This window comes from Phaethon aethereus, assembly GCF_964289735.1.
Source record: "Phaethon aethereus genome assembly, chromosome: 1".
NCBI lineage: Eukaryota > Metazoa > Chordata > Aves > Phaethontiformes > Phaethontidae > Phaethon > Phaethon aethereus.
Window position 1 is genome coordinate 38,909,230 of NC_138575.1, and position 22,810 is coordinate 38,932,039.

General features: G+C 43.1%; 1 protein-coding gene across 1 annotated transcript in view; it reads right to left on the minus strand.

The window, feature by feature from the left end:
- The window catches only part of WIF1 (WNT inhibitory factor 1), a gene marked incomplete at both ends in the record, with an annotated part of 45,171 nt that overhangs the window by 3,549 nt on the left and 18,812 nt on the right, over positions 1 to 22,810 (minus strand). The window contains 6 exons of the mRNA XM_082013836.1: positions 122 to 217; positions 4,291 to 4,386; positions 5,756 to 5,851; positions 7,238 to 7,333; positions 11,165 to 11,305; positions 16,713 to 16,821. Coding sequence (XP_081869962.1) covers positions 122 to 217; positions 4,291 to 4,386; positions 5,756 to 5,851; positions 7,238 to 7,333; positions 11,165 to 11,305; positions 16,713 to 16,821 — 634 coding nt within the window. The remainder of the gene's footprint in view (positions 1 to 121; positions 218 to 4,290; positions 4,387 to 5,755; positions 5,852 to 7,237; positions 7,334 to 11,164; positions 11,306 to 16,712; positions 16,822 to 22,810) is intronic.

Sequence of the window (22,810 nt, forward strand, 5' to 3'; positions counted from 1 at the left end):
AGTAAATTAACCTCAAATACTTTGGCAACAAGCAATTAGTGCTGACATTGTATAAAAAGATACTGTACAGCCAGCTTGATGCTCCTACAACAAGGACTGGTGGAGTGGCTTTGGTACTTACGCTTTGAACACAGGTCTCCCTGGTAGCCTTTGGAGCACTTGCATTTATTCTTACCAGTACATTTGCCTCCATTTCGACAGGGCTGATGACATTTACCTAGAAATCAAAAGCACAAAACCAATGCTCTTAGTCCCCTGCACCTACTGGAGACAAGTGTCTGGGAAGCCCACCTCGTACCCGAAAAACTCATCGGATGCTGGCTTAGGAGTGTGCGCTGTGCATCTGTCAGGAAGACTCTGCTGCAAGTCTGTGCTTCCCATTTATATGCATTCTGCTGCTTTGAACATAAGACAATAACTTGGCACAGCCAAAGCCTGTGTCTCCATGCAGCTTTTGCCCAGACTTGTGCCACCTGGACTCCGCAGAGTCCCCCGTGCCACTGGTCCATGTTGCCTCCCGCCTTCCTCACCCTTCGTGGCAGCAATGTCTTTGCCAAGAGTGGGATCCACACCCAGGAGCACAAGCAGAAGAAGCTCTGCTGGCACCCGAGAGAGATTTTAAGCACTAGGAAGCTCAGGAACTGACAGGTATGGCTGCTACTTGCAGACAATAAATACCTCGGCTGGGCCTCTCAGCTCGTGGCCATGGAGCACCACGATGCCGTGGATGGTGCAAGGAGGACCGTTCCACACCACAGCTCAGGAACTGAAGGCGCGTTAAAAAAGCATGCCCTTCTCTCCTGCTTGCAAAGAACAGAGCAGCTCTGGTAGCACTAATCAGAACTGGCAGACATTTTTCAAGGCTTTTGGTCTGGAAATTACGTTCCCTCGCGTTCAGACTTCACCGGAGGAAGAGGCAGGGTCTGAGGGCGTCATTTGTCCCCGACTCACCTGGGAGGGAGGAGGTCCACGTCGGCGGAGGAGATCCACACTCAAATTCCTGCTGGGCCTAACCCACGCCAAGGGCCCTCCCCAAACTTGACATCAAGTCTCCCGTCACCAGACTGTCACTCCCTTGTTAGGATTTGTCTGCATTGTTGAACTAATGAAATCTTCGCTCGTCTCGAAGGAGGGTGAGCACAGTGCCCAGGAGCTAGGTCAAGGGAGGCTCACTGCCATGTCCCTGGTCACTCTCGGGCCATCAGGCGCTACACCCTCAACCTCTTGCCTCCTTGGTGGCCATACGTACCAGTGCAGCTTTTCTCACTGTTGTACCAAACCTTTTTCAATCTTTTATAATCCCACAACTTTTTCTGGATTCTTCAGAAAAGAGAAAAAAAAGCCCTTCCTAGATTTAGCGCTAATATTTACCCAAATCTGTGAGCAAACAAAAACTGGAATCTGGGGCAGCAAGCTGCTTCCTTTCCTGTCCTTTTTTATTTTAAAGAGGGTGTTAACTGAGACCTGCACATGGTAATTTAAGCATCAACACTCATCCTTTCCACTGCTGTCTTGCTGCGCCAAAAACCTCAGCAAATGCACTCATCTCACAACCACAGGCTGCCCCTTGGGAGCTCAGTACCCCAGGTAGCGCTTGCTGGGCTCTCAACCCCCTCAGACTTCTGCAATGCACGTGTGTATCATCAATATAACAGAAACATTTGTTCCTAATGTGCATAATTATTTTAATAGCCCCGAAAAAAGCTTCACAACCAGCTGATGGAACAAACCGTGCTAAGGAGAGTTTCTGCAAAAGCACAATCTCTCTGCAGAAGCCTGTGGAGAGGGAACCTGTAGGTATTCTAATTTGCAAGCATTTGGATCTGAAGTAATTAATGAGAGAAAGGAGCAATGCTAAGGAAATCCAGGGGTTCTCCGAGTTTTTGAAGTAAATCTGGAGAATATGGGTCAAGGGGTGTGATACCAACTTCCACAGTTGCACTAGGCAAATATTTGGCTCAGCACAGCTCAATTAACTTTGGACTCAGATATTTTCGCAGAATGAAGGAAAGAGTCATAACTCTGTTATTAACTAAGAAATGGAAAAAGCAACAAAACATTTGGTGACAAGCAGGGGAGGAATCCAAAACAAAATAAAACTCTCTGGACTCCAACTGAAACACTAATTAGAGACAATGCATAATCATAGCTAGAAAAAATCTGGAAGGCTATGAATGTTTGTTAGTATTGTAGACTGGGTCCAGTGCATTTCCCAGGAGTCTTAAAGAGTGCTTCAACTATCAGACAAGCACTCAAAATCTTTAAACGGCATTTTAAAAAAAAAAAAACAACAACAAAAAAACTTTGCAGTTTTCAGAAGTTGGCTTTCTGCCTGTTGAAAGGTTTTCTCCCCTTGTTATTTCAAGACCCCCATGACTGAATGTAGCTGGCCCTGGATCTAAGAGAAGAGGTTGAGTTGTGTTTCTCTTCTGGTGTTTCTAAGCCTTGTCTAGCATTTCTTGCAGTCTTCCACTGTTGTGCTGGCACTGGTGCAGTGCCCAGAGGTGGTAGCAGCCATCAATCATGGTCTAACAATTGCCATCCCAGCTTTACAAAAGCCAAGGCAAGTACATAGCTTTCCTTGCTCCCATCAACATGATCCCAGTTTAGCTCTTAGCATACTCTGATCCTGAAATTTTTTCTCTTTCATTTGTACAGAAACTAATTTACTGCCTGTATTTTCGTTAATTTAATTTGAGTTGCACAGGTAAGCCTTTGCAAGAAGCCAAATTTAGTTGTACCTATCCCAAGTGGCACCAGACAACAATGAGCTTAAGAGTCCCTGGGACAGACCAGTTAAGTGGAGCACCCTTAATTATATGTGCTGTTATATGAGTTCTAAGATTTTTCCCTAAAAAACCACCACTGACATAAAATAAATGCTTCTCAAACTTTGAATCAAACCTTATTCGTCATCTGAGAAGTATCAGCAGTTGAATTCTTGGGGACTGAAGAAAGAAATGAGGTTCAGTCAAATTTGAACTTGATATAAGCAAAGGTAAATTCAGTGGAAACCCACACTGTTCTTGCTGACATCCGATCTGAATTTATAACAAAGAGAAATCTTTACTAATTTAATAGTAATAAAGCTTTACTGTTTCCATTTGGCTCCAGTTTTGATTAGGTAAAAAGGAGTTGCAAAGTGCCTTGTAATGTATAGGGATATGGTGAAACATTGACATAAGTCTACTGTTTATCTACAGGTAAATACTGTGCAAAATGTAGGTCTTACGGTACCTGTGTTCGTTCTTTGCACAGTAATTCATTTATTGTCCCATATTGGCATTAGAGTTTATTTCCATGTGTTTCCAAATTATATGATGATACAAATTTCATAATTGTGAGAAGACCCCAACTCTGCTGATATATATTAAGAAACCAGCTCTTAGGGGCTCTCCCAGGCCACATGCTGCTCTCCATGCTCCTGTGAAGGCACGGTGGAACATCAGTGAGATTATTTACAGCAGGGGAAGCTCCTCACTCAGTGTCCTGTTCGAAGCTTTAAGCCCAGAAAGAACGACCTGGGTGTACGTTCTCAAAACCGAAATGCTCATACCCTATTCAAGTGTGGGGAACTATAGAATTAATCCAATTTAACCAAGCTATGAGAAAACTTTTCTTTTAGTGAGATCAAATACTTGACAGCTGACCTCCCAGGTCTGCTCCAGCCTGGCCACATCTCCACCCCCAGCTTTACACAGCACCCTTAGATCAACCATGAGCTAAAATATTTTGAATTGCTTTGATGCTAAACTTCTGAAAATAGCAAGTCTTTTGATGTTTGTGACATGGATTTTCAAGTTGCCATGTGAATGCAACTTAATACGTTAAGTGAAAGCTCCCGGCTCTTACGGTTCAGTCCTCCCCAAACCCTTCCATTCCCAGCCTATAGTAGCCCTTTCAGAGGTGCGGGCTCAAACCTAATCCTCTGTGCACAAATACAAATTGCCGTAACTTTTGAAAACAGCTGCTCCACACGGGCTTGGCACAGCAGCACATCTGTCTGCCACAGAGTGTTACTTGCATACTTATGGATTGAGGGTTGTTACCAAGCCCAGTTAACAGTAAAAACAAAACAAGGTAGGGGATGAGATGGTCTAGCAATGATTCAAACTTATCAGTAGGAAACTCCTTTGAAGGCATGTGGCACCTGACTCTCCAAGGGCCCCAACCTGCCATGTGAGACCCTCGCTGTGAGCCCAGCAGAGGCAGGTAGCACTTCATCATTCAGACACCGACACCTGAATAAGTGGATGTAAGTGAAAGCAAGCACACGGAGATGCTACTCACTAATTTCACATTGGTCTCCTTCATAGCCTGAAGGACAAATGCATTTTCCCAGATAGAAACACGTTCCTCCATTGAAACAGGTTGTGGTACAGTTTGCTGAAACAAATAAAACAGGAATGAACTAAGTCACTAATATGAACTCAGTCTGACTTGGCCTTAATGTTTTCTGCTGCTCATCATAAATAAACATTGAGTAGGTTTAAAAAAGTTATGTTAACATCTTTTCTTTTGGCTTACAAAGGAAGACTGAAATGCCTTTTTTCCTACTTAATGCTTTACATAGGCAGACACACAAGTCAATATAGAAAGAGGCAAGTGAACAATACAGCAATGAGATCCCCGAGGACAGACTGTGTTACATCTTTATCAATCCTTGCACGTAAAGCTCGTTGAGGGATCAAGTCACTATCGCTATTGAAACTGCCAGTGCCTGATAAAAGGAGCACAACCTAGGAGCGGAAGTTAGGTCTACAAGAGGATACTTCGCTACAGTTCTTAATTAATGCCTGGACTAGAAAGAAACCTCTCTAAGTTTTTGCTGTGTGTTGACAGAGATGCAAATGCTGTGCCTCTCACCTGCCAAATTACTTACATTGTGTTAGACGTGACTTTTCACCAAACCGCTGGGATTCACATTAATCCTTCAAGACACTGGGAGCATTTCGTTACAGCGCACTTTTGAAACATTTTTTAGATGTTGTAAAAGTCTCACCAAGGACTAGATACAAGTCAGAAGGACATTAACAACAACAGTTTGTGCAAGCATACCTAAAGGCCTAGGAAAGTTCCCATTATTTTCCTGGAAAGTCCACTAGGACCTTTTGCATTTAGTCTTTACTTCATATAGTCCTGCAACAATAAATGCAGCGTGACATTCTGTAATCTGCTCTGCCATGAGCAGGTCAGTTATATCTCTGCAGGAAACTACTTGGTCTTTCCTACGTGGTAGCTTGGACTGTTCGAAATTACTGTCTTCATCTACTGATTGTTCCTCTTCATCCTTCCTGAGCCACAATGCAGCAACAAAAAATGAATAGCCTGCTTATTTTTTCATGTGTCCAGATGTGGCAAATTAATGTGCTAAATAATTAGTAAAACTAATTTTACTCCAGGAAACTAGAGTTCAAATAGAGATCGTTTTTTTTTTTTTTCCCAGGCCAGAAATATAAGTGAGTTTTGTGGTAGGCCCCACAGCTTTCAGCTGGATCAGCTAAAGCGATTATCTAAATTACCCTTCGCAGAGCTGGCGTATACGGATGCCTGCACATTCAGCGGCTGCGAAAGCACTTCCAACAGCTCCCAGGTTGTGCTAAAGCATCTATTTGAAGAATCACAAAACTTTTAAAACTTACTTATTTCATCACTTGCCTGACTTTCCAAAATTCATTCCTAGAGGGAAACTAAGACAGGGGAATAGAGAGAGGCGGCCGGATACAGAGCCCGGGGGGGTTTAGCCGGCACTTACCTTTGTCGCAGTTGATGCCGTAGAACCCCGGGGGGCAGATGCAGAGGCCGGGCGTGATGCAGAGCCCACCGTTCATGCAGCGAGGAGCACACAGCGCTGAGGAGCAGGAAAAACAGAAAAAATGTTGCTGGTGTGACAGTAACTGTCCGTTTGAATACACATCACATCGTCTCCTTAAGCTACTTTTCCTTCTGCTGAATGTAACGCCACCTCTGTAAAGCATCTTTGTAAGTCCGTTAAATTAATTACGTCTCTGGTTTGCATCTGGCAGTGTGTATACAGCATTGCTAAAAAAGTGAAGATGAAGTTATGTTCAACTTTGGTTCCATATCTAAGCAGCAATTGCCTCTTCTACAGTTTAATTCCAAACTGGGGAGAGCAAAGTGTCCACCTACACCCTCTGGATATTTGAAGTCCCCCCTGCCCTCTGTAATTGGACGCTGGTGCCGCAACTGGCCCCCGGCTCTGCAGACAGGGCTGTCTCTTTCAGAGCTGGGCTCAGAGGTGTCACAACCGGTATGTGGAGTGAGGCTGGGTCCATACTAGAGAGTTAAACAGCACTCAGACATGGGGCCAAGTGGGGGCACAGGATCATCCATCCTGTGAAATTGTTGGTGCCATTCCTGGCATGGCTTTGTCCCTGGCCAACTGGCAAAGCCTTGCGGGCATGGCAGCAGGGTAAGCAGAGGTCACGGGCTCCTTGTAGCAGGGAGTTTGGAGGGTGGTTTTTTTGTAGCGTAAGAGATGTGAATGCAAACTGCACCATCCCAGTTGGCCTCCAGGCCAGAGAACTCATTCTTTGTACTTAATGTTTCGAATGTAGCCAGAGCGTCTGGGAGCTCACTGAAGGATGCCATTGGAGTAGGATGGCCACGGGGATGGTTTGCTCCACCTCATGTCACCCCGGGGAGGGTCTACCACTGGGGGAGGTGAAGGAATAGATAGAAAGAAGAGTTAGTTTTCTCCCCAAGTCACACAATTTCTTGGTCCCTCGCTCCTGGAAATGTCATTTGAGGCTATTAATCCCTAATGGAAAGGAAAAGGAGACCCTTTCCTTCATCTTCCCATCTTTGTTGTCAGCCTGCCTCCAAATTAGATCTTATCTCCAAATTAGACATTATCTCCAAATAAACAAATGCGGAACAACAGAAGTCCTGTGCTTTGTTTCCCAGCTAGTTCTCATTAGCAGAAGAATTTTATTTGATCTTTTTACCAGATGGATTCCCTGTGCTTAAAGATCACTTAACTATCGTGTCAGTTTTTGTTAAAAGCAATCTCTTAGGGTTAAAACATCTTTCTTGTATGCAATTAATGTTTCCGTTAGAACATGGATGATGATAGTAGTTCTCATACATGTGTGGACTCAAAACATATGAAATCTTCAGAATAGGCCATTCTTTCAGGAGGGGCTACAGTGCAGTATCTACAGTTTTGTTGAGATTATGGAAAAGACAACAGTTGACAAGATTTTTTAAAAATTACCTTTCTCACAGTGAGGCCCATAAAATCCATCCGGACACTCACAGACATGTCTTTCGTTGCAAAAGCCTCCGTTTCTGCATCCTCCTGGACATTCCGCTTCATAAAATAAAACAACAATCTTAATTGGATATTACATATTTCAACCATCAAACACCTTTCAGTAGGATCAATATATTCCTTTGACACAACAGGAAAAAGTATTTGCTGACAGGCAAATGCTGGCAGAAATGGATGTTCAGCTAAGACCTCCTCAAAAGAAATTAGGGGGTTTTTTGTTAGTCTACAAATAGAGGTTTCATCATGTGTTCAGAGAAACGCATGATGTGCTTGTTGACAGACTGTGCATTTCCACCGCTCAGCTGTTCTGTAAGTGCATGAGTAATGTGGATGCTCTGCTCAATCCAGCACTTTCTCCTCCACGCAGAAACGAGCAGGCAGTGCAGGACTTGCATCGCTGGTTAGACCTGCCCTCAGTATGCAGGACCAGTTTCAGTTTCTCCAGCCTTAAGTAGACTGCACTGCAACTTGCATCGCATTAATTGCTGCATCTGTTACTACTGAGGCGTCAAAGTGATGAAATCTCTGTTGAAATGAAAGAGTCAGCTTCAAGGCTAGAGGAAAGGTGGCCAGAAAGGAAGATGAAAGCATTCCTGCACAGTGGTCCTATATCATCATCCAAATCATTCACATCTCAACTATCAATCAAACACTGGGTAAAGCGTTTGGCTACACTGGCTGTATTATGCAAGGACAACAAATACCTCTGGGTACCATCACCATCCTCAAAACATCAAAGTCCATTGGAAAAGAGGCAAAACAAACTGAACCCTATGGAAGCCTGTGAAAACATGACTGCTGGGTAGAAAAACAATTGCTCAAAAATACCTTCCTAGATCTCGCACAGAGAAGGCGGCAGGCAGGCTAGGCTGCCTACTCCCATTAGAAAAAGTGAACATCACTTGCGATCAGTGCTACCAGGGCTACAAGGCAGCTTTAGCAGGGTAGGCACTACCTGCTCATCTGGATGCTCTGCTGCGTGACACTCCGAGTGAGAAGGTTCAAAAAGCTCTGAGGTAGACCAAAACTCAGACAGCAATCTTATTACAGGCATCTCAGCCCAAATGTGAAGGTCATCTATTAGACAGCACTTGGCTGTAATGTTGGCATCACGTCTTTTTCTTTTTCCCTTAGTGTAACCGTGCTGTAAACATCATGACTGACAGCACCTGCCAAGAGCATCCTCACTTCTCCATTGCCTTCTCACCTGATTTCATCGGGAAGTGCTGGTACCTACCATCCATAGGTTGTAACGATGTACCATTGATTCACAGTGATTCCCAATTGAATAATACCTGAGTCCAAACTCAAGCAGTTATAGCCTTTAAAGTGCACTTGTTTAAAGCAGTAAGGAGTAGCAGGATGTCTATAAATTCAGGAGGGTCAGGTTGCCTGAGACATTTTTGCAGCCCGCAGGGATTCTTTAAACTGTATCTCCCATTAATACAGAGGAAAACATAATGATTCTCCCTTCTGCCAATATTTCAGTCAGGTGACATATCTGTTAGCTAGACTCATACACAAATAAACTTTTGCTTTTGCAAATTTGTCTAATAGCTGATTAGAAGCACAGGAAACAATGGCTGCTATAACTATGAGCAGTATTCTGCACTCACGTTACAGCTCCCTATTTAGTGGGATGCTAAGGGTAACTCCGAGACTAAGTGAAAGGAAAGAAAATCTGATGTACCGGTCATGTGGCTGGATGCTGTGTACAACTGCCAAACAAACAGGAAAGAAGAGGAGAAAAGGTGTAATTTTAAAATGGTCTTCCATCCAAGGCCATAGCTACATGAAGCAAAAAGTGTTGCTTTAAAAGTAAAGCTGTTTGCAGCAGTAAGCAATAGCGGTGAAGGTTTTTTGTCTTTTTGTGTTCCAACTCTGTACTCTAGGGCGCTTTCTGGAAATGCTTCTCTCTTTGTACCCGAATGCAGAGCTGCTATTCATTACAGAAAATGCATGCTTGAATTCATACCATTTCAAATAGAAATATAGGAAAATATAATTTTTTGTCTGGCCGTCTCTGAGCCACAACAAAGCCTCTCCTCTCCCACAAAATTGCTCCCTCACTCCCCTCACTTCCTCTGGTGGGGACCCTTCTGGATGGCCAAGAATGACTGGAAACAGTGACCGGGGCCCCGGCACGAGGAACCGGAGCTTCTTGCCATGAACGACATCTTTCAGAGGAAGGAAACTCATCCCTACTCTAACGCTAACCGGTAAGAACAATCTCATCCTTCTCAGCATCTGTCCCAAAACACTGGGGTGCCCAGCGCACCGGAGGGAGGGCAGGAGTGGGAGTTACCCCAGCAGGCGCTGGAAGAGACGAGGTGAGAAACCTCCGCCTCTGCTCACCTCTAGAGTTTGGGAAATCGTCCTTGCGTCTCTCAGCTGGCTCCGGGACAATAATCACCCCCAGCTTTCCTGAGGGGCCATAGGATGCAATACTGCTAAACTGTTAAATAGTACATCTCATATCAAAATAGTAACAACAACAACAACTAATAGGACAGGAAACGGTAACTTGGATGACTGCTACTAGCGGCTGAGTTTGGAGCCCTCTCTGTTCAAGACATGTTTTTCCACAATAGGGACCTCTAACTCTGCTTTCCCTATTAGATGACCCCAACACTATTCCCAAAGTTTATTAAGTTCAGTACCTTTGAACTGAACTGAAAATAAAAAGATAGCAAATGTTCTGTGTTGTATTTACATCAGTCACCCACTTTGTACACGAGATCTGATGGATTTTACTTCCATTAAGCCCTCATTTTCCTTCCTATTTCTCTGCCCACTTCTTCTCCCACTCCTCCACTTTCCCTGGGCTAATTTGCAGCAGCAAGGCTTCAAAGGAGGCAAGCAGCTTTGCTATTTAGGTATAGTGAGGTTGCAAAGAACAAACAGCTCCTGCTCCTGCTCCTCGCTCTTTGAAGCCACACTAGAGCCAATTAGCTCAGAGAAAAGAGCACAGAGCAGGAAGTGTGGGACTGGGAACGCAGATTTAATAGGAGAATAAAAAAACCCCCTCACTCTTTGTACATCAGCACTGTTGTGGGTTAATTCAATACAATTGCACACGACATGGGATAACTGCCTTATCTTAGGTACTGATTTTTCAATTTCCACAGCCTCCGTTTAAAGTGATAATTATAGTTGGTTGCAGTGTATCAAATTAATCCAGAAAGTCTTATTACATAGTGTTTATGGTTCATAGATTGGTTGATTAAACATGTTCCCTCCTTTCCAAGTAAACACTGCAATAACTTCATGGTTGCCCTTCTTCTGCCAGCGCATCCTGTGCGTGTTTACTGCTTGATGACTGCAAGGATTGAGGACCAGCTTCCACCACCTTACCTGTATCGAAAACCAAGAGGTTGCCATCTCAGCTCTGGAGAAGGCAAAGCAAAATTTTGCAAAAACGTTCTGGTTTATGATTTTGCTTTTTATTGAAGCCAGTGCCCACCCCCAGCAGATCCCAGGAGTTCAGTTCTCCAAATTTTGTACCAGTTCTGGAAAGGTTAGCTTCAACTTGTTTTCACAGGACTAGCTCTCCTCCAAGCACCTCAAATCATTTGGTAGCAGGTGCTTCTCACATGATAGATTTCTATCTAAGTCCTTGATGCGATGAGCTGGGAACAGGAGGAGAAATGCCTCCAACCCAGTCAGCTAAGTGAGACAGTTGACAGTAAGAAAAGGGTTAGTAAACATGTGGTAAACGAACAGCAAATCCACAGGCAGAGCCAGAACAGCCACTGCTACACATCGGGTGAGCACTTTATCTCCACCTTCTCTAGCCATTCTCCTGAATAAAACATAAGAAACTTAGGAGACTAGGTCTAACGCTATGTTGGCATGTCCTCTTAGCGTTACCTTGCTGACAGGTTTTAAAGAAGATGGCGTTCTGAGGGGTCTGGAGAATAATGTTGCCTTCTGAATTCATTATGATCACATTCACTTCAAATGCAGCGACCCCATCTTGTTTTCCAAGGCAAGGAAATCCAACCTGAACGACTTAAAGGAGAATAATAACAGCAATAAACATTTATATTTACATGCACATATGTCTCTATAAATATAAAAGCATACACTGAAATATTTTTAAATATAGATAGTATTTATATTTAAGCTTTAGAGTAATGCCGTTGATGAAAACCTGTAAGACAGAGATACACAGATCACCTTATTCACAGGTGGCTCCGGGGCTGGAAGTACAGCAGCACAGGAGACGAGCCTGCGCTCATTTACTGACACAACCCCAGCTGCCTGCAGCATAGAGCGTGATCTTAACACAAACATACTTTTGCTTGCAGACGAGGCAATTACGCATGTGGAGGTATCTAAGGATACACCAAAACAAGCTGGAAGCCTATATTTAATTTTCTAAGCCGAGTTAATCACTTCTGAGTCTAAATTTTGCAGGCTTTCACACGACTTCTGCAAAAACGTCTTACACATTTTGGAAAAAAATGTTACTTCAGATATATTTTGTTCTTTTGGACATTGCAGTTAATACTTAAATAAAATGCTGATTTAATTAAAACTTACTCCATAAAGTGCTGGCAAGATGGTACACTTGATAAATAAGATCATGGGTGCAAATATTTAAAAAGAAGACAGAGACACATCACTCTGACTGAACTTGTTAAGTGTAGCAATGTTTGGAGATTGCCTTTCCAGGAAAAGTATTCAAACACTTTTGAACTACAAAGAGTTTAAGTAAATAATTAAGGCCAGTAAATCTGGAGTATTTTAATGAGGAAGCAAGCCCGATACCTCAGAGCTTTGGAATGCTCCTCTGTGATTGTCACAAATGATCTTAAATAATCTTCAGATAAAACGATTTTATCTCTTTTCAAAATTGGCTCTTCCTAGCTGTTTTATAAGTTAGATCTAGTTAATAGAAATTGTTTATTCATTTCTTCTGAAGCTGGCCTGAGACTTCAGAACCAAATATTGAGCTAACAGCCCTATATGTGGTTTGTTTCAAATTGCTTGTTATAAAAAATTTGCAAGTCATAATCAGGCCATTTTTGTTACTTGTTGCCTTGGTATAATACAGAATAATTTATTGCTGAAACACATTCTGCTTCTGGTGAGTCCTACAGACTGAAAGGACTGTTGCAGTTTTCATTATAAAGCAATTTCATTGTTGAAACACTTTTACACCGGTCTTTTAAAAGACCATTAGAAAAAGCATGTAACCATGTGGTAAGAAGGAAACCCCTACAGTGGGTTAAATATAGTTTAAATGCAGTGAACTTCTTAAACTCTAGTAACCTTCTTACAGCGCAAGTGCAGGAAATCAGCTCTTGCAGGGGATGGGTGCAACTTAGCTGAGCAAACTGTTACGGGGAGGAAGTTATGGCAGAAGTTTAATGACGGCACTATAGTCATATCTAGACTTCGCTGAATTGGTAGCAAACCCCTTGATCTCCCCTGAGATTTGGCTGGGGGTTTAAATGCCTAGGGCAAAGGCCAGGCATGCATCTCTTAGGGCTAAAGTCCACGGGGACAAGTCAGAAACCCCTTATTCCAGCGCTCCCCACCCTGGAAGCATCCGTATTTTTGGACTTCCCCTATGTCTGAACGCCTAGGCACACAGAAACACAGTCAAGGACCCTCCTGTGAGCAATAAGCCCCCAGATCCTGGCTGAGCTCCGCGGTGGTTCAGAGGTGAAATAAAGTCCCTAAACCCTGCCTGAATCCCTGCCTTTTTACGCCTGTTTGAATAACGCTAAGCGTGCAGCAACAGCACTAGAGTCAGCACGGGGCAGACGTCCTTTGCATCCACAACCTCAGGTCTGGTCCCTGCTTCCCCAATTCAGGATGTGGTAAACATTTGCCCATCTCTAGCTCAAAACAAGGAGAGGGAACCACGGCTCAGGACTTCTCTCTGCCAGCCATCATCCCACCACCAGGCCACAGAATTGCCTCTCCTGCAGATTTATAGTTCTGCATCCTCTGGAGTGCTTGCGCCCAGGGCTGCAGAGCAGACGGCTCTAGCAGGAGTGAGGAGAACTTAACTAATTTGAAAAGGAACCTAAGGAAAGCTAGTGATTTTTATCTCATTTAATTGTGGCTGTGTAATTAGAACGCTCTCCTGGGATGTGGAGGATGCAGGTGTCAACACCAACCATGGGCAGGGAGAGGAGGTGTCCTGAGCCTGGCAGCGGGCTGGGGTGGCTGTGCGACCCGCACGGGGCAGTGCCGTGCTGGCAGCCCCGGCACGGCAGCCTGCAGCGGTGGCACCGGCACGGCACTGCGCTGGCTGGTGCAGACTGGGACACCAGGGGCCAGCTCAAGTCACTTTGGAGGCCAAGTCCTTCTCGGTCGCAGGCCACTACATTTCTTCTGGGCACAGACCAATAGCTGGTTTGACCACCCCCAGTTCAAGGCGTTAATCACTGCCACTACCAAAAACGCCTGACTTCATTTTGAACTTGAGAGACGCAGTTTGAACCACCAGACCTTGGCAGGCTGTGAAATGAGCAGCCAGCCCCTTCTCATTGGACAGGTACCCACACTCTTCTCAACCATCTTCTTCTGGACAAGCTGAGTAGTTTTACCTCTTTTAAGCTCTCACTGAAAGGCATCTTCTCCAGCCTTCTTAACATCTTACCGTGTATCCAGGTGTAACAATACCTGTGTTGTGAGCCCTGAATCAGGTAGAAATCCTGGGATTTGGGGATGAGATTTTCAAATGAGTCTAAGGAACCTAAGTGTTTTAAATCTAATTTTAATTTGGGGAGATTTTGATACCTCATCTCATTAAGGATATACAGGATTAGGGAAAGAGAAGGACAACAAGGCTGCATCCAATGTGGAGTAATTGAGTAGGTTGCAACTCTTCAGCCTGGCAAAGAGAAAAATTAGGACATAATAGACATCTACAAAATCATGACTGGAATGGATAGGACCAAGAGTATGGATTGACTGCTGTCTCTACCAGTACAAGGACTAGTGCCCGTCAGCTGAAGCTGTCGCAGCCAGACTTGAAACAACAGGAGGGGGATCTTCATGCAATAGGAGGCAGTGAACTCCTTGACAAAGCAATCGGAGAGACCAGAATATAATATGGACTCAAGGGGAGCCTGGACAAGTACTGAAAAGAGAGATCTGTAACCCATGTGGGGCTATAAAAAAGACAAATCACTTAAGAGTCAGGAAATCCTCCAAGCTGAAGCTAGTCAGGCCTGAGAGGGTAAACAGAAGTATCATATATGCTTGCCCTCCTTCTGCTCTTCCACAGGTCTTCTCATGGCCACCGTTGGCCGTAAGACAAAATACAGGCTAGGCAGGACCTAAAGCACCAAAGGCATCCTTATGCTTTATTAGTGGTAGGCAAATATCCTCAACGAAGTTTTAGAAGTCCATTGATTTTGGCAAGACCACTGGGTTCAACTACCTCTGAGTAAGATATCTGTTAATCCTCATTCTTATTTTCCACTCATGTTTAATATAGCTGTCTTTCCTCTTTTATTCCTCCTCAATCGTCTTTAGTGTAATCTTTTGGGCTAAAATGCTTTTTCAAGAAATAACTTGCTACTGTTGATTTGTTTCTAAATACAAGCTTGTGATTGAATTTCTTCTAACGTTCATATGTGTAGAAAAATGATTTGGTAATGCAATAGATCCAGGCAAACTAGACTAGATTTGTCAGAACTGTTTTGCGAACATATAAATTATAGAAATAACTACAAAGTAGTACACATTCACTACTTTCACAGCATGTATTTATTTAAGGCTACTTTGTTAATTTTGGCCAGCTAGCAGGCAGTGTAAAAAACCCACCATCATACTAGTGGCTCACTGTTAAATAGCGTACATGCTTCAAATACTGTTCGGGTACTGATTATCAATCGCTGTTAAACACCAAACTCACTATAATGCCAAACAGGACTTAAAAACAGCTTATACATACAAGTGCAGTGCACAGTAAGAAAACACCATGGACATGCCTATATTAGTCCTAGAACTGAGATATCAGTGCTGCAAACTGGGTAAATCAAGTCCTTTTTGGCTTTAATCAGACCTCCCATCATGATGGTTAACAGACCTTCTGCTGGAACTATGAGATCTCATCTCTGGCCTCCCTGCACTTGTAGATTATGTTTTCCTAAACACAGTCAGGAGGGGGTCATTTTGATCTAGCCTTTCTAGATAGTTAAAAATTAAAGGAGAAACTATCTTATATTAGAGGACCCTGAGTGCAGAGCTTCCACATACCTCACTTGCTTTATACGGAGATGGAAATAATGCTTAACAATGCTTTGCCTTTGTGACTTTTTAGTAACTTTTACATGTCTTTACTTGCCAATTTATCAGGCTTGCAACCAATTAAATTGCAGCAATTGGTATGAATATTAATTATAGGACTCTTCACCCAAATCCATTTTCAATACCACTCATCCAATCCACATTGAATGGAGAGACCAATCATTAATGTTAAATTCCAGGTGCCACAGCAAAAAGCTGTGTTGCAACATTACTTCAATGACATTCTACTACATGCCGAAAATGGAGGATATAAAGTGCAAACTTTCAGAATTTATACATTGAAAAAGAGAATAGAAAGAAAGACTGGTCAAAGATGTAAACCTGTATATCAGTGCTCCCCTTGCAGCCCCACCCTCCTGTTGATTTCTCACATCTTTCCCATGTTATCCCACATGGTCTTAGACTGGCTAAGGCTGATCATGAAACCATGGTCACCAAGGCACTACTGTCAACTAGATGTACATTTCTGCCTTTCTGCCAGAGACTACCATGTGTTAGCCCTGGAACAGATCACGTAGACTGTTATTCATCCACTTTAGAGTAAAGTGGGTTCAATAACCCCTCATGGAAAGCTTTTTTACTCCACCTGGCTCACTGTGCACCGCGGTGCTTCTGGAGCACTCATGTTGGCTTGGGCTCAGCCTCTGCTGTGGAGCTGTAAGTTCCAGTGAACACACACTAAGGGAAAAGTGGTAAATTATAATACTCTAAACTAGAACTTGTGTCTTTGAGCTGAATGTCCGCTGACAACAGCCAACGCCAGCTGAAAGGAAAACATCCACAAACTGCAACCTCTGAGAAACAGAGTAAGTTGACAATTATTCCTTACAGTGATAAAAAATTTTGTTTTCCAAAAGTTGCACAACTTAAGTAATAATATTCATGCAAATGAATCTTATGCAACAATTTTGCACAAGTTTCTGCTGATTTATATACACATAAAAGCTTCATGTGACTTAGCTGAGACAAAATACACTGCTGCAGTCAGGCAAGGCACTCAAACTGTTCAGTGTCAAGCACTGGGGCAAGCATTTCTTTAGCAATAAACTTCAGAACTGCAATTCATAATAAAATAATTAGACTTTACTGGCTGTAGAATATTTTTTACAGGAACACCATTTATAATATCAACAGCACAAACCTGATGCTTTATGAGGAACAGTTCCAAGCAGAGGAATATTTATAGTTGGATCAGCCATTATGCTTTTATCCAAAGAGCGCAAAGACAGGAACTCGTAGAAGTACTCAGCCTATGACAAAATAGATGGAAAATCAATATGCATTTTAATTGCATTCACAGAAGCAAACTATTTAGCATATAAACTACAGCAGAAAAATACTACACTTTTCATTATGCCTTCACTGGATTTGTTTCTAGTGTTTCTCTGAGTGCTTCTTCACCTAAGCATAATTTTCAGGCAATTTCCTCTTTTTTCAGAGAATGCAAGTGACCACACAGTAACTGGGACGCAGCATAACAGCAAGGAAAATGGCATGCCTGCAGTGAACAAACATTATAGAGCGAAGATATTTTTTACAACCCACACCTTTCATCTGGCAGACCACAAAAAAATGTATGAACACTAAGCTAATTCTGTTTTTTGGGCAGAATCCTCCTGGAACTGACTGGTGAGCCTGGATGACCTGCCTGCATCATGAGCACAGCTTTAAGGGACATGATCACATGCCTGATACCAACTGTGGTGTAAGAATACCTGAGCTTGCTCTCAGTTGATCTGTGCCGCACGGCACATTGCCTTGGGGAAACAGCGCTGGGCAATGAATGGCCACGCTACTGGAGCGTCATGCTAGGACACGTCTTGCTTACAGTTCTGGCACTGCCTGGTTCAACCTCAGTTTGTTGAATTGTTCCCAGGGTGGAGCTGACAGCTTTCCTACAGAGCTGGCTTCATGTCACTCATTATTAACCGCAACACAAATGGTTTGTTTTGGTGATCCCCAAAAGGTGTTGGCATGATTTAAAAACTACTTTCCACTACCTTTGTCCTATTCCCAATATGCACCTGCATTGTGGCCCAGATTGTAGCTTTGGTACTTTCTTCCATGGAACCCTGGCCTCTCTGTTGCGTCATTTGTTCAATATTTCTTCGTAGTCAATGCAAAGTGATATCATGTGTCTGCGGCATAGCTGTACACACCATGTACACCTGCGATGTAAGCATCTTAGCAAGCCACTGGAGACTTCCACTACTACCAGTTGCACAGCTGCAGGTGTGCAGAGCAAGTGGAAATGAACCTTTTCCCTAAAGTCTGGCTTCTCGTTTACCCTGAAGCATATGAGGGATCACCGGTAATTGTACCTGCTGCTCTCAGAAAACCACTTGAGACCTTTGCGTGGGCACTGGCAAAAATGTATCTTCATCCAGCAACTCATTGATAGTAGGCAGTATTGTTATGTCTGCTTTTTAGCTAAAATAGTGAAGCAAGGAGAAATTAAAGCCAGAATTTTATGAGAACTTTGGGCTGATAAATGGTAGTTAATTTATGTCTACAAGTTGGCAGTCAATGTCCTTAGCCAGAAGACTGTGCTTTTTCTCTTGTGATATCCTGGCTCCCTAGCACAAGGAAGACGCAGACTTACTGGAGTAAGACCAGTTAAGGGCCACAAAGATGACCAAGGGACTAGAGCATCTGACATACAGGGAGAGGCTGAGAGAGCTGGGATCATTCAGCCTGGAGAAGGCTGAGGAGGGATCTAATCAGTGTGTATAAATACATGATAGAGGGATGTAAAGAAGATGAAGCCAGGCTCTGCTCAGCAGTGCCCAGTGACAGGTCGGGAGGCAGGGGACACAATACAGAAAACTCCGTCTGAACCTGAGAAAACATCTTTTGACTGAGTGAGTGGCTGAGCACCGGCACAGGTTGCCCAGAGAGGTTGTGGAGCTTCCATCTGTGAAGATATTCAAAGCCCAACTCAACATAGCCCTGGGCAAGCAGCTCTAGGTGACCTTGCTTGAGCAGAGAGGTGCACTAGATCATCTCGAGATCAGACTGTCTGGTCTCAGATCAGCCTCGGCCCTTCTGTGATGCTGTGCTCTGCAGAAGGCTTGGCAGCACGGGAGACACCATCTCCCTTCAGCTCCTGGTGACACCAGCAAAGCACTCATGAACTGGGTAGAAAGGTCATTATGAAATTCCTGATCAGCCCTGGCAGCACATCCCCTCACTCTCTAGGGAGAGCAAGGAGACCCCAAACAGCATGCAGGGGCTACGCTCTGCACGGACAGTCTTCAGAGGGTGCTGTGTAGGCACGGGGACCTCAAAGGACTCACAAAACAATAGGGAAGGAAGCGATGAAAGTTTTTAAGGCTGGGTTAAACACATGGAGTATAGTGGGAGGGAGAGGGGACATGGAGAGAAGCAGTAAAACAGGAGATGAAAATTGAAGTCTGGGTTAATGCTCAAAAGGCTGCTTTTAATTAAAGACATTTTTTTCCCAATACAATATACCATGCCAAAATATGAAAACAAGCCATAAAGTCAGATTGTGAACATTTTTGTTTTCAAATAAAACTTTGGTTCAGAAAAATAATTATATGTCTCCACACATCTATAGAATAGTATAGTGAGTGAGTCAATGCTGTACTGTCTGTTTCTCATTGGTTAGCTTTGATGTTTGGTTATATCTAAACCAGGTCATAATGGGTTGGGATATTAAAACATTATGTTCTTACTATTCTAGTAAACAACAACTGGTAACTAGACCAAATAGCTCCACTCCCATATTTCCATTCCAACCATGCTGTTGTAGCAGGTCAGCTTGTGAGCCAGAGCCCTGATTTGTAGAAGAGGAACTGGAATTCCATTTTCTAGAGTCAAAACGATGCCTAAGGACAAAGACAAAAAGAAAGTTCGCTGTGGGAAAGGGGACTGATTGCTGCATGAGCCACAATACTCACTGCCTTTCCAGGCAGGAATTCCTCTAACCAGAGTAGAGACATAGCAGTGATTAGTGCCTGAGGCAGGAGTATGTTCTGCTCACACATTAAAAAGATGGGGAGAGACATTGCACAAGCAACAGGCTGCTCAGGAGGAAAGCCACGCATTGCACTGGGGGAGATACGTGCTCTCACCATTTCTGTACAAAGGTTCATACATCTGCTGAGTAGACAAAAACTGAACTTCTTGAAACGATAAGTATCTAAGAAGATCTGAAACACCTCAGGCAGACCCAGCTACCATAACTTCAAAGTTATGAAGCCATGTGCTGCAGACTATGTTTGCAAATCTTGTGTGCTGGACTGAGTTGGTTAAATTTGGTATAAAAATTACATACAAAAATCACAGTCTAGAGATGCTGCAGAGCGGAGCAGAGTAGTTTAGCTCCTCAAACCTGTGAATCTGAAACAAGATTTGTCTGCCATAAATCCTACCTATTTGGAAAAAATCTGTCTTGACACAGTCCCTACATCTAGTCTCCAGTATTGTCCTGCTGTAATTTGAGTTGATTGCTAATTAACTTGCATTAATCATCATGACTGAAAAGTAAACAACATGCTCTCAGTAAATATTTACCATGCCCCAGTCTAGCATGAAATTTAGTCGTGATGGTTAATTGAAGAGATAGGTCTGTGCAATTAAAATATTGTCTAGTGGCTATTATAGTTTGTGCTGTAAGTGGTCATTGTGAGTGACCTGGTAGCGAGAACAAAATTTCCTTGGATATTGTTGAGAGATAAAGGGGGAAAACCCATAATGAATAATCCCTTTTCCATTATAAAAACATTCTCGTGACTTTTTTTTTTTAAGCCAGCCTATGAACTGCCTGGTATGTGAGTACTGAAGGGGCAAAATTGGGTACTGAAGCTGAATCTTAGAGGAATGGTGTTATCAGAGGTGATAGAGGAAACAGGGTTTGAGATAAATTGTTGATCTTTGACAATTGCATGGAAGACTTCTTGGTTTTGGCTTGACTTCAGGAAGCACCCAAGGAAGAATATGCTTTACTTTTATAGAATCATAGAATCATAGAATAGTTTGGGTCGGAAGGGACCTTTTAAGGCCATCTAGTCCAACCCCCCTGCAATGAGCAGGGACATCTTCAACTAGATCAGGTTGCTCAGAGCCCTGTCCAACCTGACCTGGAATGTTTCCAGGGATGGGGCATCCACCACCTCTCTGGGCAACCTGTGCCAGTGTTTCACCACCCTCACTGTAAAAAGTTTTTTCCTTGTATCTAGTCTGAATCTACCTTCTTTCAGTTTAAAACCATTATCCCTTGTCCTATCGTAACAGGCCCTGCTAAAAAGTGTGTCCCCACCTTTCTTATAAGCGCCCTTGAAGTACTTGAAAGACTCTTTGAGACCCTCAGAAACTGAGTCAAGGGCCCCTGCAGACCTTGTGTGAACAGTCTGGGGACTCGGTGCCTTCAGGCAGCAGGTAACCCTGCGCAGCTGCCCTTTAACAGTTCCCCATGTGGGCAAAGCCCTCAGCAAAGGGAGGAAATTTTGTTTCAGGCAAATAATTCCATGGTTGGGATTAACTTTTATGGACTTTAAATGGCCGTTTTCTATAAATCAGAGGAATTTAAAAGGTTATAAAAATAACGAAGCTCTCTAACAAGTATTGTAGCAAACATCTGTTGGCAGTTTGGTTTTAAATGATATACACTTAAAATTCCTACAGAACTCCACTCCTCAGTACAAGATCTACTGCATTAGAGTTTTCTTATCACTCAGATGCCATGCTGTTCCTACCTGGTTTTTGTTTCATATTTAATCAAAGCATTCACAGGAATGTGCTTTATGTTTTCTTCATTTTACATGAAAGATGTAGGATTAGAAGTAATGGTAGTGCCTGAAAGCAAAGCAGAGTAGCTTAAACTCTTGTATGTCACAGCTCAATAACCTAATGAAATCTGCAGCCTTTCTAACAAAGAAATGAGAATATGCATCAGCTTTGCAAGTAGATGTAAGAAATTAACTATATTTTCTTCTCATTATTTGTGAGGTCAGTGCTGAATGTTCTATTATGTTATCAATTAAATGACAAATATACCCTAACGCCAATTTTCTACATTTAAAGAAAGAAACTCATCAAAAAAGTTCCTTTTTATCCCAGATCCATGGATATTTCTGGCTATGCATATGCTAGAAGATTCTAGCGTGCATTATCCATAGCAGATGCTCACAGCTGCATACGCCATAAATAAAATCGCAAAGAGAGGCAATGTATGTGTTTGTTAGGTGTTTACAGCATGGACCGTTGCTTCTCCAAGATACTAACTGCATTAGGTCAGAGAAGTTGGTCCATCTATGTTCAAGATGAAGCACGAAGCAGAATGAGGTGAATTTCAGCAGAGAGGGGAGGCCGTAGCTGTACTGTGCGTACCCGGCTATTGAAGAAGTTTGGCCAGAGTATGAGCATGTATGGCGGCAGCATGTTTTGTTACGGCAGTGCAGTCTAGACACTGCTGTAAGAAACAACATAATGACGCCTCTTTAGAGAAGCAGATAAGAAACCGTCTGCCTACAAGGTTTTATTTTTCCTGCTAGGGAAGGCAGCTTTGCCTTACCCGTTAACTGGTCCTGCCACAGAGTGGGTAAACCATTTTTTGCACCTCCGTGTGACACTCAGAGAGGCTTGCCATCATCCTCATGAGGTAGTCTCAAAGCGGGAGGCATGCTTGACGATATGAAGGGGTAGAGAAACACACCCTGAGAAAACCGATTCACACAGAAGACAGGATAACCTGCCCGTTTTCCAGTACCAGCTGCTAAAGGTACGGGAACGACCGAAGCAGCAGAATTAACACAAGCAGAGAGGCACACAAATAAGAGAAAATAGATATATTGTGGTGTTTCTAAAAAAGAAGGACCCAAATTGGAATTCAGCCAAAAGGTCAATCTCAAAGAAAAATATATTATGTGACGATGTTAATTACACAATGCTGTGGTGAAATGCGCACAAGTCTGCAGAGCCTGGCTTATGCCTGCTTTCTTCATGTTAAGAAAACTGAGACAGACTGAAGAAAATCCATGCATGAGGAGGAAGACTTTTTTAACAATGGAGTGAATCCCTGCATGCAACTTTCAACAATAACGACTTGTGGTTTTAATGGTTTTAGAAGAAGAATGGTACAAAAACTCTTTGATTTTGTCAATGAAAGACAAAACTGGTGCTTAATGCCTCCTGTGGCATGCGACTGTGGATGGCAGATCAGATCCTCCCAACAGAATGATTTAGAAAGCTGGAAAAGAGAAATTTCTTGGTTGC